The sequence below is a fragment of the Salmo salar genome, chromosome 11 (assembly GCF_965601325.2).
Source record: "Salmo salar chromosome 11, fSalSal1, whole genome shotgun sequence".
Classification (NCBI taxonomy): domain Eukaryota; kingdom Metazoa; phylum Chordata; class Actinopteri; order Salmoniformes; family Salmonidae; genus Salmo; species Salmo salar.
Window position 1 is genome coordinate 50,996,672 of NC_138301.1, and position 16,363 is coordinate 51,013,034.

The 16,363-nt window shown below is 35.5% G+C and overlaps 1 protein-coding gene across 2 annotated transcripts in view; it reads left to right on the top strand.

Annotated features, from left to right (window-relative positions):
• The first annotated feature begins 3,909 nt into the window (after positions 1–3,909).
• LOC106562852 (gamma-secretase subunit Aph-1b) overlaps positions 3,910–16,363 on the top strand; it is a 74,723-nt gene continuing 62,269 nt past the window's right edge. Inside the window, exons 1-2 of one of the 2 annotated variants that reach the window (XM_045689682.2) lie at positions 3,910–4,264; positions 4,928–5,098. In XM_045689682.2, coding sequence (XP_045545638.1) covers positions 4,152–4,264; positions 4,928–5,098 — 284 coding nt within the window. In that variant the 5' untranslated portion in view covers positions 3,910–4,151. The remainder of the gene's footprint in view (positions 4,265–4,927; positions 5,099–16,363) is intronic. The other variant, XM_045689683.2, reaches the window with a different exon arrangement.

The following is a 16,363-nucleotide window of genomic DNA, read 5'->3' on the forward strand; positions in this document are numbered from 1 at the left end:
CACACGGTGTCCTGAGGCAGCCAGGGTCATTCTGGTAGTGTTCTCTATCCCCTGCTTCCTGTCTCCTGGTCGACCTGGGATATCAGGTTTCTGGTGACCAGACTTCGCTGGGCCGACGTCCTGACTGCCAGGCAACGACGGGTGTAACATCCAGCACTCCGCCCGTTTCCAGTCACCTCAGCCCCGTCGCTCATCCACTTTGAGTGGACCACTCCATCCGGCTGTCTGCGGGCTGCCATGGCAGTATTGGCCTGTCCTCTTAGCTTCACCATGCAGGCCACATACCTCCAGCTACGTCCACAGATCGGCTCAGCCTTCACCTGTATGGCACCTTAACACGCCACAAGGCCAGTTAGGACAGTCTCATAGACCAGCAGGGAGTGCCTCAGCTACCACCAGCACCACCCAGAGAGAGACGGCAGAACCTGGGAGAACAGAAACACAAGAGAGTAAAAGAAAAACTGTCCCTGCTCCACAACTGTCCCTGCTCCACAACTGTCCCCTGCTCCACAACTGTCCCCTGCTCCACAACTGTCCCTGCTCCACAACTGTCCCTGCTCCACAACTGTCCCCTGCTCCACAACTGTCCCCTGCTCCACAACTGTCCCTGCTCCACAACTGTCCCCTGCTCCACAACTGTCCCCTGCTCCACAACTGTCCCTGCTCCACAACTGTCCCTGCTCCACAACTGTCCCCTGCTCCACAACTGTCCCCTGCTCCACAACTGTCCCCTGCTCCACAACTGTCCCCTGCTCCACAACTGTCCCCTGCTCCACAACTGTCCCTGCTCCACAACTGTCCCCTGCTCCACAACTGTCCCTGCTCCACAACTGTCCCTGCTCCACAACTGTCCCCTGCTCCACAACTGTCCCCTGCTCCACAACTGTCCCTGATCCACAACTGTCCCCTGCTCCACAACTGTCCCCTGCTCCACAACTGTCCCCTACTCCACAACTGCTCACTCAGTGGCCCAGACCCTGCCGACGCTACGCAAAGTGTCACAAGATGGAGAAGTGTCAGGTTTAAGGGTTGAGCAGGCAGAATGAAGCAGAGACAGACAAGATGGAGAAGTGTCAGGTTTAAGGTTTGAGCAGGCAGAGTGAAGCAGAGCCAGACAAGATGGAGAAGTGTCAGGTTTAAGGTTTGAGCAGGCAGAGTGAAGCAGAGGCAGACAAGATGGAGAAGTGTCAGGTTTAAGGCTTGAGCAGGCAGAGTGAAGCAGAGACAGACAAGATGGAGAAGTGTCAGGTTTAAGGGTTGAGCAGGCAGAGTGAAGCAGAGCCAGACAAGATGGAGAAGTGTCAGGTTTAAGGGTTGAGCAGGCAGAGTGAAGCAGAGCCAGACAAGATGGAGAAGTGTCAGGTTTAAGGGTTGAGCAGGCAGAGTGAAGCAGAGACAGACAAGATGGAGAAGTGTCAGGTTTAAGGTTTGAGCAGGCAGAGTGAAGCAGAGACAGACAAGATGGAGAAGTGTCAGGTTTAAGGTTTGAGCAGGCAGAGTGAAGCAGAGACATACTAAAAAAGGGTCAGTTTTCAAAATTTATTTTCATGTTGCTATGGTTTCAATTGTCACCGTTTCAGTAATGACATTAACACATTCTTAATTAGTTTTCACAATTCAGTTAGAGTAACTGTCCAGTGAAAATCTCACTTTTAAAAGTTCATTTTCTGTTAACTCATAATGCTGCTGACTCGTCCTATAGTCCTATTTGTGGCCAAAGTATAAATTGGAAGGAAAAAGCCCTGTTAAAAATCCCACCTCAAATCTCAAACTCACCATTCTGTTGTTAGGGTACACCCTCACCATTCTGTTGTTGGGGTACACCCTCACCATTCTGTTGTTGGGGTACACCCTCACCATTCTGTTGTTGGGGTACGCCCTCACCATTCGGTTGTTGTGGTACACCCTCACCATTCTGTTGTTGGGGTACACCCTCACCATTCTGTTGTTGGGGTACACCCTCACCATTCTGTTGTGGGGGTACACCCTCACCATTCTGTTGTGGGGGTACACCCTCACCATTCTGTTGTTGGGGTACGCCATCACCATTCGGTTGTTGTGGTACACCCTCACCATTCTGTTGTTGGGGTACCGCCTCACCATTCTGCTGTTGTGGTACACCCTCACCATTCTGTTGTTGGGGTACACCCTCACCATTCTGTTGTGGGGGTACACCCTCACCATTCTGTTGTGGGGGTACACCCTCACCATTCTGTAGTTGGGGTACACCCTCACCATTCTGTTGTTGGGGTACACCCTCACCATTCTGTTGTTGGGGTACACCCTCACCATTCTGTTGTTGGGGTACACCCACACCATTCTGTTGTTGGGGTACACCCTCACCATTCTGTTGTTGGGGTACACCCTCACCATTCTGTTATTGGGGTACACCCTCACCATTCTGTTGTTGGGGTACGCCCTCACCATTCTGTTGTTAGGGTATACCCTCACCATTCTGTTGTTGGGGTACACCCTCACCATTCTGTTGTTGGGGTACACCCTCACCATTCTGTTGTTGGGGTACACCCTCACCATTCTGTTGTTGGGGTACACCCTCACCATTCTGTTGTGGGGGTACACCCTCACCATTCTGTTGTTGGGGTATACCCTCACCATTCTGTTGTTGGGGTACACCCTCACCATTCTGTTGTTGGGGTACACCCTCACCATTCTGTTGTTGGGGTACACCCTCACCATTCTGTTGTTGGGGTACACCAGTGCTTAGTGGGCAAAATTAAACCTGTCATCTAACTGGAAAGGTTTGGATTTTTTATTAGGCTATTTTTTATTAGGCTATTTTTTATTAGGCTAACTCAAGCTAGAATAATTGTCTGAAATGTTTTCAAATTGGTGTAAATGGTCTCTCTCTCTCAACAGCTAAACATATTCAAGAAAATACTTTCCCAGGTGGAATAAGTAATTAGCTGTGTGTGAGAGAGAGAGAGAGAGAGAGAGAGAGAAAGAGAGAGAGAGAGAGAGAGACACATCAAAGAGAGAGAGAGTCTGGGCTGATGTAACAGATGTTAGAGATAGAAAACATGTGTTAAAATTTCACTCCACAATGATATATTAGTTGAAAATACAAAATACAGATTTAAAAGCCACATTGTGGAACCACTCAAATAGAGTTGACACACTGCATGAAGTCATAGGCAAAACATAGTACATGATGTCATTTGGAATCAGCAGATGTGATCTTATGTATCTTGCTGATCTAGCCAGGCACTGAATGGTTTCTGTTACTCAGAGGTGGCTGTGACAGATGCACCATGACACATCATCTTGGCTTTAATGAACAGGGATAATTTACAGATACAGCAGCTAGTTGCTTCAGTCTGTATCTGGTAGAGAACAAATACCTCTGCTGTTAAATGTTGGTCAAACAGCTGTTCAAAAAAAAAATGCATCAAATATTTGTATTTAAATACACACGATAAGCCTACAATTTGACAAAGAAACCCACCCAATTTGATAAAACTACATTGTTGGTTAAGGGCTTGTAAGTAAGCATTTCACGGTAATGCGCCGAATACCATCTGTTGTATTCGGCACATGTGACAAAATGCAATTTGATTTGAATTTTGATTTGAGAGTGGATTGATAACATTGGTTAATACTATCCCAGAAAGTAATGCCGTATGAAGACTGTAGCTGTCGCTGTTGGGAGATTGAGCTTTGAGTCAAAGATAGTGAGGAAACGAGAAAGCCGACCTATTTATTTCTCTAAATTCGATAGCGGCACAGTCATAAATAATACTATTTTCATAAATCACACGTATACAACTAACGAATGAATAGCTATATTTAGAATTTAGGTGCGTCGTCTTGTCTGAAATCATTTATCATTGTCTGAAAGCAATTGCTGAATATTGGCTATGCCGGAATTTTTGTCGTTCGTCGAATATCTTTGCTCTTGCGGTCACGTGTCTACAAACAATTAAAACAGGAAGCGACACTGTAGCATCAAGGAACCAACAATAAAATAGACAACAATGAGATTATATAGATAGCTTCAGGCTTACTTCAGTTGTAAAGAAGCATCCAAGCTCTCGGGAAAGATACACTCTTTCGGCCATTGAAGAGAACAAGGGCCCTGCGGTGGAGGTTTTGTTAACAGGCTAACTTGAGTCGAAGTCGGACCAAGCCCCAAAATGACTGCATCTGTGTTCTTCGGGTGTACATTCATCGCTTTCGGCCCTGCCATTGCACTGTTCTTGTTTACTATTGCCAGGGACCCACTCCGAGTGATATTTCTTATCGCTGGGTAAGTAGTTAGCGTAACGTTAACTAAATAAATAACAAGCAAACCGTCTAGATTTGGATAGTGTAGCCATCTAGCTAACAGCAGTCAGCCGTATATGATAACCGATAACTAGCTAGCCCAAAGGCTAATGCTAAATCACAAACAAAACCTCTTTCTTATTGGTCACACATTTTCGGACATGTGCTTTTGCTGTATTAGAATTATTGACTCTGTTAAGTGTCTGCAAATGTTAAACCCAAACCACTGTTAGTTGGAGAGCTACTGGTCGCGCAAGGTTTTGTTCCAGACCAGCACTAAACCTAAATGGTTACACATGCGCGACTACAGGTACCCCCTGTTTTATTTTTACATTTTGTGGAGCACCCGTAGAATGTTTTATTTCACAGTACAGTAATTAATGCATGTACTAATAGTTCGCCAAATATTATTTATGAGAAGTGTACAATGTGTATGACAGGGGTACCTTGCTATGTATGTATTATGTTGACTGTGTATTGACCAGTTTCTATTTTGTATACAGCAGTACTATGTGTCTAAGACATCCTCTTTGGAGACAAGTTCATCCTAAACTCTGTCCATTTTAGTGTGTGTGTGTGATGGAACCTTATTTTATTTGAGTGTTTCTATACCTAGTGTTAAACTCGTGTGTTTTCTCTCTCCCAGAGCGTTCTTCTGGTTGTGTTCTCTGCTGCTGTCTTCACTAGTGTGGTTCATCACAGTTCAGATCAGTAACAAAGAGAGTTCCTCCCAGCAGAAAGGACTGCTCATATTCGGGGTGGTTCTCTCTGTGCTGCTGCAGGAGACTTTCCGCTTTGGCTACTACAAGCTGCTAAAGTAAGTAGCAGACCTGGGCTCAAAAACAGACCTGGGTTCAAAAACGAGTAGAGATTTGCTTTAGCCCGTGTGGAGTGCTACATAGTCAGCGATGGCAGTTAAGGTCATCTATTGGTCAATTAAGCCCGACAAGCTCAAGTCAAACCCAGATAAAATATTTGAAATGATTTCAAATATTATTTGAACCCAGGTGTGGTGAGTAGTAAGCCTATCCCATGACCTGCTCAGCGCTGCTGCTGCTCTACATTCTGGTCTTGTATCCTTCAGGGGTTTTCCAGACTGTAACAGAGAAGAAGTACATTGTTGAGAGGAATATCAGTGTTTTCAGAAAGTATTCACACCCTTTGAATTATTCCACATTTTGTTTTAAAATGGATAACATTTATATTATTTGTCACTGGCCTTGTGGAGATGTGGATTTATGCCCACTCGTCACGAATGCGCATACTAAACTTCTGTTAGAACGCGCTATTTTATATACGGCCTATTTCCCTTATGCATTCTGCCATTTCTTCCTAGAAGCATTATATTGCACGGCTATATTATTCTATAGCTCCTGTGTTAGCAGTTAGCATTATACTCTTAGTAATGTTATAGTGTAATAGGTGTGTCTGTATCATGTAATATCTCTTAGTAATGTTATAGTGTATAACAGGTGAGTCTGTATCATGTCCTGTCTCTTAGTAATGTTATAGTGTATAATAGGTGGGTCTGTATCATGTAATATCTCTTAGTAATGTTATAGTGTATAATAGGTGAGTCTGTATCATGTAATATCTCTTAGTAATGTTATAGTCTATAATAGTGTGAGTCTGTATCATGTAATATCTCTTAGTAATGTTATAGTGTATAATAGGTGAGTCTGTATCATGTCCTGTCTCTTAGTAATGTTATAGTGTATAATAGGTGTCTGTATCATGTAATATCTCTTAGTAATGTTATAGTGTATAATAGGTGAGTCTGTATCATGTAATATCTCTTAGTAATGTTATAGTGTAATAGGTGTGTCTTCATCATGTCCTGTCTCTTAGTAATGTTATAGTGTATAATAGGTGAGTCTGAATCATGTAATATCTCTTATTAATGTTATAGTGTATAATAGGTGAGTCTGTATCATGTCCGGTCTCTTAGTAATGTTATAGTGTATAATAGGTGAGTCTGTATCATGTAATATATCTTAGTAATGTTATAGTGTATATTAGGTGAGTCTGTATCATGTAATATCTCTTAGTAATGTTATAGTGTATAATAGGTGAGTCTGTATCCTGTAATATCTCTTAGTAATGTTATAGTGTATAATAGGTGAGTCTGTATCATGTCCTGTCTCTTAGTAATGTTATAGTGTATAATAGGTGAGTCTGTATCATGTAATATCTCTTAGTAATGTTATAGTGTATAATAGGTGAGTCTGTATCATGTAATATCTCTTTGTAATGTTATAGTGTATAATAGGTGAGTCTGTATCATGTAATATCTCTTAGTAATGTTATAGTGTAATAGGTGTGTCTTCATCATGTCCTGTCTCTTAGTAATGTTATAGTGTATAATAGGTGAGTCTGAATCATGTAATATCTCTTATTAATGTTATAGTGTATAATAGGTGAGTCTGTATCATGTCCTGTCTCTGTAATGTTATAGTGTATAATAGGTGAGTCTGTATCATGTAATATATCTTAGTAATGTTATAGTGTATAATAGGTGAGTCTGTATCATGTAATATCTCTTAGTAATGTTATAGTGTAATAGGTGTGTCTGTATCATGTCCTGTCTCTTAGTAATGTTATAGTGTATAATAGGTGAGTCTGTATCATGTCCTGTCTCTTAGTAATGTTATAGTGTATAATAGGTGAGTCTGTATCATGTAATATCTCTTAGTAATGTTATAGTTTATAATAGGTGAGTCTGTATCATGTCCTGTCTCTTTGTAATGTTATAGTGTATAATAGGTGAGTCTGTATCATGTCCTGTCTCTTAGTAATGTTATAGTGTATAATAGGTGTGGCTGTATCATGTAATATCTATTAGTTATGTTATAGTGTATAATAGGTGAGTCTGTATCATGTAATATCTCTTAGTAATGTTATAGTGTAATAGGTGTGTCTGTATCATGTCCTGTCTCTTAGTAATATTATAGTGTATAATAGGTGAGTCTGAATCATGTAATATCTCTTAGTAATGTTATAGTGTATAATAGGTGAGTCTGTATCATATCCTGTCTCTTAGTAATGTTATAGTGTATAATAGGTGAGTCTGTATCATGTCCTGTCTCTTAGTAATGTTATAGTGTATAATAGGTGAGTCTGTATCATGTCCTGTCTGTTAGTAATGTTATAGTGTATAATAGGTGAGTCTGTATCATGTAATATCTCTTAGTAATGTTATAGTGTATATTAGGTGAGTCTGTATCATGTAATATCTCTTAGTAATGTTATAGTGTAATAGGTGTGTCTGTATCATGTCCTGTCTCTTAGTAATGTTATAGTGTATAATAGGTGAGTCTGAATCATGTAATATCTCTTAGTAATGTTATAGTGTATAATAGGTGAGTCTGTATCATATCCTGTCTCTTTGTAATGTTATAGTGTATAATAGGTGAGTCTGTATCATGTCCTGTCTCTTAGTAATGTTATAGTGTATAATAGGTGAGTCTGTATCATGTCCTGTCTCTTAGTAATGTTATAGTGTATAATAGGTGAGTCTGTATCATGTAATATCTCTTAGTAATGTTATAGTGTATAATAGGTGAGTCTGTATCATGTAATATCTCTTAGTAATGTTATAGTGTAATAGGTGTGTCTTCATCATGTCCTGTCTCTTAGTAATGTTATAGTGTATAATAGGTGAGTCTGAATCATGTAATATCTCTTATTAATGTTATAGTGTATAATAGGTGAGTCTGTATCATGTCCTGTCTCTGTAATGTTATAGTGTATAATAGGTGAGTCTGTATCATATCCTGTCTCTTAGTAATGTTATAGTGTATAATAGGTGAGTCTGTATCATGTCCTGTCTCTTAGTAATGTTATAGTGTATAATAGGTGAGTCTGTATCATGTCCTGTCTCTTAGTAATGTTATAGTGTATAATAGGTGAGTCTGTATCATGTAATATCTCTTAGTAATGTTATAGTGTATAATAGGTGAGTCTGTATCATGTAATATCTCTTAGTAATGTTATAGTGTATAATAGGTGAGTCTGTATCATGTAATATCTCTTAGTAATGTTATAGTGTAATAGGTGTGTCTTCATCATGTCCTGTCTCTTAGTAATGTTATAGTGTATAATAGGTGAGTCTGAATCATGTAATATCTCTTATTAATGTTATAGTGTATAATAGGTGAGTCTGTATCATGTCCGGTCTCTTAGTAATGTTATAGTGTATAATAGGTGAGTCTGTATCATGTAATATATCTTAGTAATGTTATAGTGTATATTAGGTGAGTCTGTATCATGTAATATCTCTTAGTAATGTTATAGTGTATAATAGGTGAGTCTGTATCATGTCCTGTCTCTTAGTAATGTTATAGTGTATAATAGGTGAGTCTGTATCATGTAATATCTCTTAGTAATGTTATAGTGTATAATAGGTGTGTCTGTATCATGTAATATCTCTTTGTAATGTTATAGTTTATAATAGGTGAGTCTGTATCATGTCCTGTCTCTTAGTAATGTTATAGTGTACAATAGGTGATTCTGTGTCATGTCCTGTCTCTTAGTAATGTTATAGTGTATAATAGGTGAGTCTGTATCATGTCCTGTCTCTTAGTAATGTTATAGTGTATAATATGTGAGTCTGTATCATGTCCTGTCTCTTTGTAATGTTATAGTGTATAATAGGTGAGTCTGTATCATGTCCTGTCTCTTAGTAATGTTATAGTGTATAATAGGTGAGTCTGTATCATGTAATATCTCTTAGTAATGTTATAGTGTATAATAGGTGAGTCTGTATCATGTCCTGTCTCTTAGTAATGTTATAGTGTATAATAGGTGAGTCTGTATCATGTAATATCTCTTAGTAATGTTATAGTTTATAATAGGTGAGTCTGTATCATGTCCTGTCTCTTTGTAATGTTATAGTGTATAATAGGTGAGTCTGTATCATGTCCTGTCTCTTAGTAATGTTATAGTGTATAATAGGTGTGGCTGTATCATGTAATATCTATTAGTTATGTTATAGTGTATAATAGGTGAGTCTGTATCATGTAATATCTCTTAGTAATGTTATAGTGTAATAGGTGTGTCTGTATCATGTCCTGTCTCTTAGTAATATTATAGTGTATAATAGGTGAGTCTGTATCATGTAATATCTCTTAGTAATGTTATAGTGTATAATAGGTGAGTCTGTATCATGTCCTGTCTGTTAGTAATGTTATAGTGTATAATAGGTGAGTCTGTATCATGTAATATCTCTTAGTAATGTTATAGTGTATATTAGGTGAGTCTGTATCATGTAATATCTCTTAGTAATGTTATAGTGTAATAGGTGTGTCTGTATCATGTCCTGTCTCTTAGTAATGTTATAGTGTATAATAGGTGAGTCTGAATCATGTAATATCTCTTAGTAATGTTATAGTGTATAATAGGTGAGTCTGTATCATATCCTGTCTCTTTGTAATGTTATAGTGTATAATAGGTGAGTCTGTATCATGTCCTGTCTCTTAGTAATGTTATAGTGTATAATAGGTGAGTCTGTATCATGTCCTGTCTCTTAGTAATGTTATAGTGTATAATAGGTGAGTCTGTATCATGTAATATCTCTTAGTAATGTTATAGTGTATAATAGGTGAGTCTGTATCATGTAATATCTCTTAGTAATGTTATAGTGTAATAGGTGTGTCTTCATCATGTCCTGTCTCTTAGTAATGTTATAGTGTATAATAGGTGAGTCTGAATCATGTAATATCTCTTATTAATGTTATAGTGTATAATAGGTGAGTCTGTATCATGTCCTGTCTCTGTAATGTTATAGTGTATAATAGGTGAGTCTGTATCATATCCTGTCTCTTAGTAATGTTATAGTGTATAATAGGTGAGTCTGTATCATGTCCTGTCTCTTAGTAATGTTATAGTGTATAATAGGTGAGTCTGTATCATGTCCTGTCTCTTAGTAATGTTATAGTGTATAATAGGTGAGTCTGTATCATGTAATATCTCTTAGTAATGTTATAGTGTATAATAGGTGAGTCTGTATCATGTAATATCTCTTAGTAATGTTATAGTGTATAATAGGTGAGTCTGTATCATGTAATATCTCTTAGTAATGTTATAGTGTAATAGGTGTGTCTTCATCATGTCCTGTCTCTTAGTAATGTTATAGTGTATAATAGGTGAGTCTGAATCATGTAATATCTCTTATTAATGTTATAGTGTATAATAGGTGAGTCTGTATCATGTCCGGTCTCTTAGTAATGTTATAGTGTATAATAGGTGAGTCTGTATCATGTAATATATCTTAGTAATGTTATAGTGTATATTAGGTGAGTCTGTATCATGTAATATCTCTTAGTAATGTTATAGTGTATAATAGGTGAGTCTGTATCATGTCCTGTCTCTTAGTAATGTTATAGTGTATAATAGGTGAGTCTGTATCATGTAATATCTCTTAGTAATGTTATAGTGTATAATAGGTGTGTCTGTATCATGTAATATCTCTTTGTAATGTTATAGTTTATAATAGGTGAGTCTGTATCATGTCCTGTCTCTTAGTAATGTTATAGTGTACAATAGGTGATTCTGTGTCATGTCCTGTCTCTTAGTAATGTTATAGTGTATAATAGGTGAGTCTGTATCATGTCCTGTCTCTTAGTAATGTTATAGTGTATAATATGTGAGTCTGTATCATGTCCTGTCTCTTTGTAATGTTATAGTGTATAATAGGTGAGTCTGTATCATGTCCTGTCTCTTAGTAATGTTATAGTGTATAATAGGTGAGTCTGTATCATGTAATATCTCTTAGTAATGTTATAGTGTATAATAGGTGAGTCTGTATCATGTCCTGTCTCTTAGTAATGTTATAGTGTATAATAGGTGAGTCTGTATCATGTAATATCTCTTAGTAATGTTATAGTTTATAATAGGTGAGTCTGTATCATGTCCTGTCTCTTTGTAATGTTATAGTGTATAATAGGTGAGTCTGTATCATGTCCTGTCTCTTAGTAATGTTATAGTGTATAATAGGTGTGGCTGTATCATGTAATATCTATTAGTTATGTTATAGTGTATAATAGGTGAGTCTGTATCATGTAATATCTCTTAGTAATGTTATAGTGTAATAGGTGTGTCTGTATCATGTCCTGTCTCTTAGTAATATTATAGTGTATAATAGGTGAGTCTGTATCATGTAATATCTCTTAGTAATGTTATAGTGTATAATAGGTGAGTCTGTATCATGTAATATCTCTTAGTAATGTTATAGTGTAATAGGTGTGTCTGTATCATGTCCTGTCTCTTAGTAATGTTATAGTGTATAATAGGTGAGTCTGAATCATGTAATATCTCTTAGTAATGTTATAGTGTATAATAGGTGAGTCTGTATCATATCCTGTCTCTTAGTAATGTTATAGTGTATAATAGGTGAGTCTGTATCATGTCCTGTCTCTTAGTAATGTTATAGTGTATAATAGGTGAGTCTGTATCATGTAATATCTCTTAGTAATGTTATAGTTTATAATAGGTGAGTCTGTATCATGTAATATCTTTTAGTAATGTTATAGTGTATAATAGGTGAGTCTGTATCATGTAATATCTCTTAGTAATGTTATAGTGTATAATAGGTGAGTCTGTTTCATGTATAATATCTCTTAGTAATGTTATAGTGTATAATAGGTGAGTCTGTATCATGTAATATCTCTTAGTAATGTTATAGTGTATAATAGGTGAGTCTGTATCATGTAATATCTCTTAGTAATGTTAGTGTAATAGGTGTGTCTGTATCATGTAATATCTCTTAGTTATGTTATAGTGTATAATAGGTGAGTCTGTATCATGTAATATCTCTTAGTAATGTTATAGTGTATAATAGGTGAGTGTGTTTCATGTAATATCTCTTAGTAATGTTATAGTGTATAATAGGTGAGTCTGTATCATGTAATATCTTTTAGTAATGTTATAGTGTATAATAGGTGAGTCTGTATCATGTAATATCTCTTAGTAATGTTATAGTGTATAATAGGTGAGTCTGTTTCATGTATAATATCTCTTAGTAATGTTATAGTGTATAATAGGTGAGTCTGTATCATGTAATATCTCTTAGTAATGTTATAGTGTATAATAGGTGAGTCTGTATCATTCCTGTCTCTTAGTAATGTTATAGTGTATAATAGGTGAGTCTGTATCATGTAATATCTCTTAGTAATGTTAGTGTAATAGGTGTGTCTGTATCATGTAATATCTCTTAGTTATGTTATAGTGTATAATAGGTGAGTCTGTATCATGTAATGTTATAGTTTATAATAGGTGAGTCTGTATCATGTCCTGTCTCTTAGTAATGTTATAGTTTATAATAGGTTAGTCTGTATCATGTCCTGTCTCTTAGTAATGTTATAGTTTATAATAGGTGAGTCTGTATCATGTCCTGTCTCTTTGTAATGTTATAGTGTATAATAGGTGAGTCTGTATCATTCCTGTCTCTTAGTAATGTTATAGTGTATAATAGGTGTGGCTGTATCATGTAATATCTATTAGTTATGTTATAGTGTATAATAGGTGAGTCTGTTTCATGTAATATCTCTTAGTAATGTTATAGTGTATAATAGGTGAGTCTGTATCATGTAATATCTTTTAGTAATGTTATAGTGTATAATATGTGAGTCTGTATCATGTAATATCTCTTAGTAATGTTATAGTGTATAATAGGTGAGTCTGTTTCATGTATAATATCTCTTAGTAATGTTATAGTGTATAATAGGTGAGTCTGTATCATGTAATATCTCTTAGTAATGTTATAGTGTATAATAGGTGAGTCTGTTTCATGTATAATATCTCTTAGTAATGTTATAGTGTATAATAGGTGAGTCTGTATCATGTAATATCTCTTAGTAATGTTATAGTGTATAATAGGTGAGTCTGTATCATTCCTGTCTCTTAGTAATGTTATAGTGTATAATAGGTGAGTCTGTATCATGTAATATCTCTTAGTAATGTTATAGTTTATAATAGGTGAGTCTGTATCATGTCCTGTCTCTTTGTAATGTTATAGTGTATAATAGGTGTGGCTGTATCATGTAATATCTATTAGTTATGTTATAGTGTATAATAGGTGAGTCTGTTTCATGTAATATCTCTTAGTAATGTTATAGTGTATAATAGGTGAGTCTGTATCATGTAATATCTCTTAGTAATGTTATAGTGTATAATAGGTGAGTCTGTATCATGTAATATCTCTTAGTAATGTTATAGTGTATAATAGGTGAGTCTGTATCATGTAATATCTCTTAGTAATGTTATAGTGTATAATAGGTGAGTCTGTATCATGTAATATCTCTTAGTAATGTTATAGTGTATAATAGGTGAGTCTGTATCATTCCTGTCTCTTAGTAATGTTATAGTGTATAATAGGTGAGTCTGTATCATGTAATATCTCTTAGTAATGTTAGTGTAATAGGTGTGTCTGTATCATGTAATATCTCTTAGTTATGTTATAGTGTATAATAGGTGAGTCTGTATCATGTCCTGTCTCTTAGTAATGTTATAGTGTATAATAGGTGAGTCTGTATCATGTCCTGTCTCTTAGTAATGTTATAGTTTATAATAGGTTAGTCTGTATCATGTCCTGTCTCTTAGTAATGTTATAGTGTATAATAGGTGAGTCTGTATCATGTAATATCTCTTAGTAATGTTATAGTTTATAATAGGTGAGTCTGTATCATGTCCTGTCTCTTTGTAATGTTATAGTGTATAATAGGTGTGGCTGTATCATGTAATATCTATTAGTAATGTTATAGTGTATAATAGGTGAGTCTGTATCATATCCTGTCTCTTAGTAATGTTATAGTGTATAATAGGTGAGTCTGTATCATGTCCTGTCTCTTAGTAATGTTATAGTGTATAATAGGTGAGTCTGTATCATGTAATATCTCTTAGTAATGTTATAGTGTATAATAGGTGAGTCTGTATCATTCCTGTCTCTTAGTAATGTTATAGTGTATAATAGGTGAGTCTGTATCATGTAATATCTCTTAGTAATGTTAGTGTAATAGGTGTGTCTGTATCATGTAATATCTCTTAGTTATGTTATAGTGTATAATGTCCTGTCTCTTAGTAATGTTATAGTGTATAATAGGTGAGTCTGTATCATGTAATATCTCTTAGTAATGTTATAGTGTATAATAGGTGATTCTGTATCATGTAATATCTCTTAGTAATGTTATAGTGTATAATAGGTGAGTCTGTATCATGTCCTGTCTCTTAGTAATGTTATAGTGTATAATAGGTGTGTCTGTATCATGTAATATCTCTTAGTAATGTTATAGTGTATAATAGGTGAGTCTGTATCATGTAATATCTCTTAGTAATGTTATAGTGTATAATAGGTGTGTCTGTATCATGTAATATCTCTTAGTAATGTTATAGTGTATAATAGGTGTGTCTGTATCATGTAATATCTCTTAGTAATGTTATAGTTTATAATAGGTGAGTCTGTATCATGTCCTGTCTCTTAGTAATGTTATAGTGTATAATAGGTGAGTCTGTATCATGTCCTGTCTCTTAGTAATGTTATAGTGTATAATAGGTGAGTCTGTATCATGTCCTGTCTCTTAGTAATGTTATAGTGTATAATAGGTGAGTCTGTATCATGTAATGTCTCTTAGTAATGTTATAGTGTATAATAGGTGAGTCTGTATCATGTAATATCTCTTAGTAATGTTACAGTGTATAATAGGTGTGTCTGTATCATGTAATATCTCTTAGTAATGTTATAGTGTATAATAGGTGTGTCTGTATCATGTAATATCTCTTAGTAATGTTATAGTTTATAATAGGTGAGTCTGTATCATGTCCTGTCTCTTAGTAATGTTAGTGTACAATAGGTGATTCTGTATCATGTCCTGTCTCTTAGTAATGTTATAGTGTATAATAGGTGTGGCTGTATCATGTAATATCTATTAGTTATGTTATAGTGTAATAGGTGTGTCTTCATCATGTCCTGTCTCTTAGTAATGTTATAGTGTATAATAGGTGAGTCTGAATCATGTAATATCTCTTATTAATGTTATAGTGTATAATAGGTGAGTCTGTTTCATGTAATATCTCTTAGTAATGTTATAGTGTATAATAGGTGAGTCTGTATCATGTAATATCTCTTAGTAATGTTATAGTGTATAATAGGTGAGTCTGTATCATGTAATATCTCTTTGTAATGTTATAGTGTATAATAGGTGAGTCTGTTTCATGTAATATCTCTTAGTAATGTTATAGTGTATAATAGGTGAGTCTGTATCATGTAATATCTCTTAGTAATGTTATAGTGTATAATAGGTGAGTCTGTATCATTCCTGTCTCTTAGTAATGTTATAGTGTATAATAGGTGAGTCTGTATCATGTAATATCTCTTAGTAATGTTAGTGTAATAGGTGTGTCTGTATCATGTAATATCTCTTAGTTATGTTATAGTGTATAATAGGTGAGTCTGTATCATGTCCTGTCTCTTAGTAATGTTATAGTGTATAATAGGTGAGTCTGTATCATGTAATATCTCTTAGTAATGTTATAGTGTATAATAGGTGATTCTGTATCATGTAATATCTCTTAGTAATGTTATAGTGTATAATATGTGAGTCTGTATCATGTCCTTTCTCTTAGTAATGTTATAGTGTATAATAGGTGAGTCTGTATCATGTAATATCTCTTAGTAATGTTATAGTGTATAATAGGTGAGTCTGTATCATGTAATATCTCTTAGTAATGTTATAGTGTATAATAGGTGAGTCTGTATCATGTAATATCTCAGTAATGTTATAGTGTATAATAGGTGAGTCTGTATCATGTAATATCTCTTAGTAATGTTATAGTGTATAATAGGTGTGTCTGTATCATGTAATATCTCTTAGTAATGTTATAGTGTATAATAGGTGTGTCTGTATCATGTAATATCTCTTAGTAATGTTATAGTTTATAATAGGTGAGTCTGTATCATGTCCTGTCTCTTAGTAATGTTATAGTGTATAATAGGTGAGTCTGTATCATGTCCTGTCTCTAAGTAATGTTATAGTGTATAATAGGTGAGTCTGTATCATGTCCTGTCTCTTAGTAATGTTATAGTGTATAA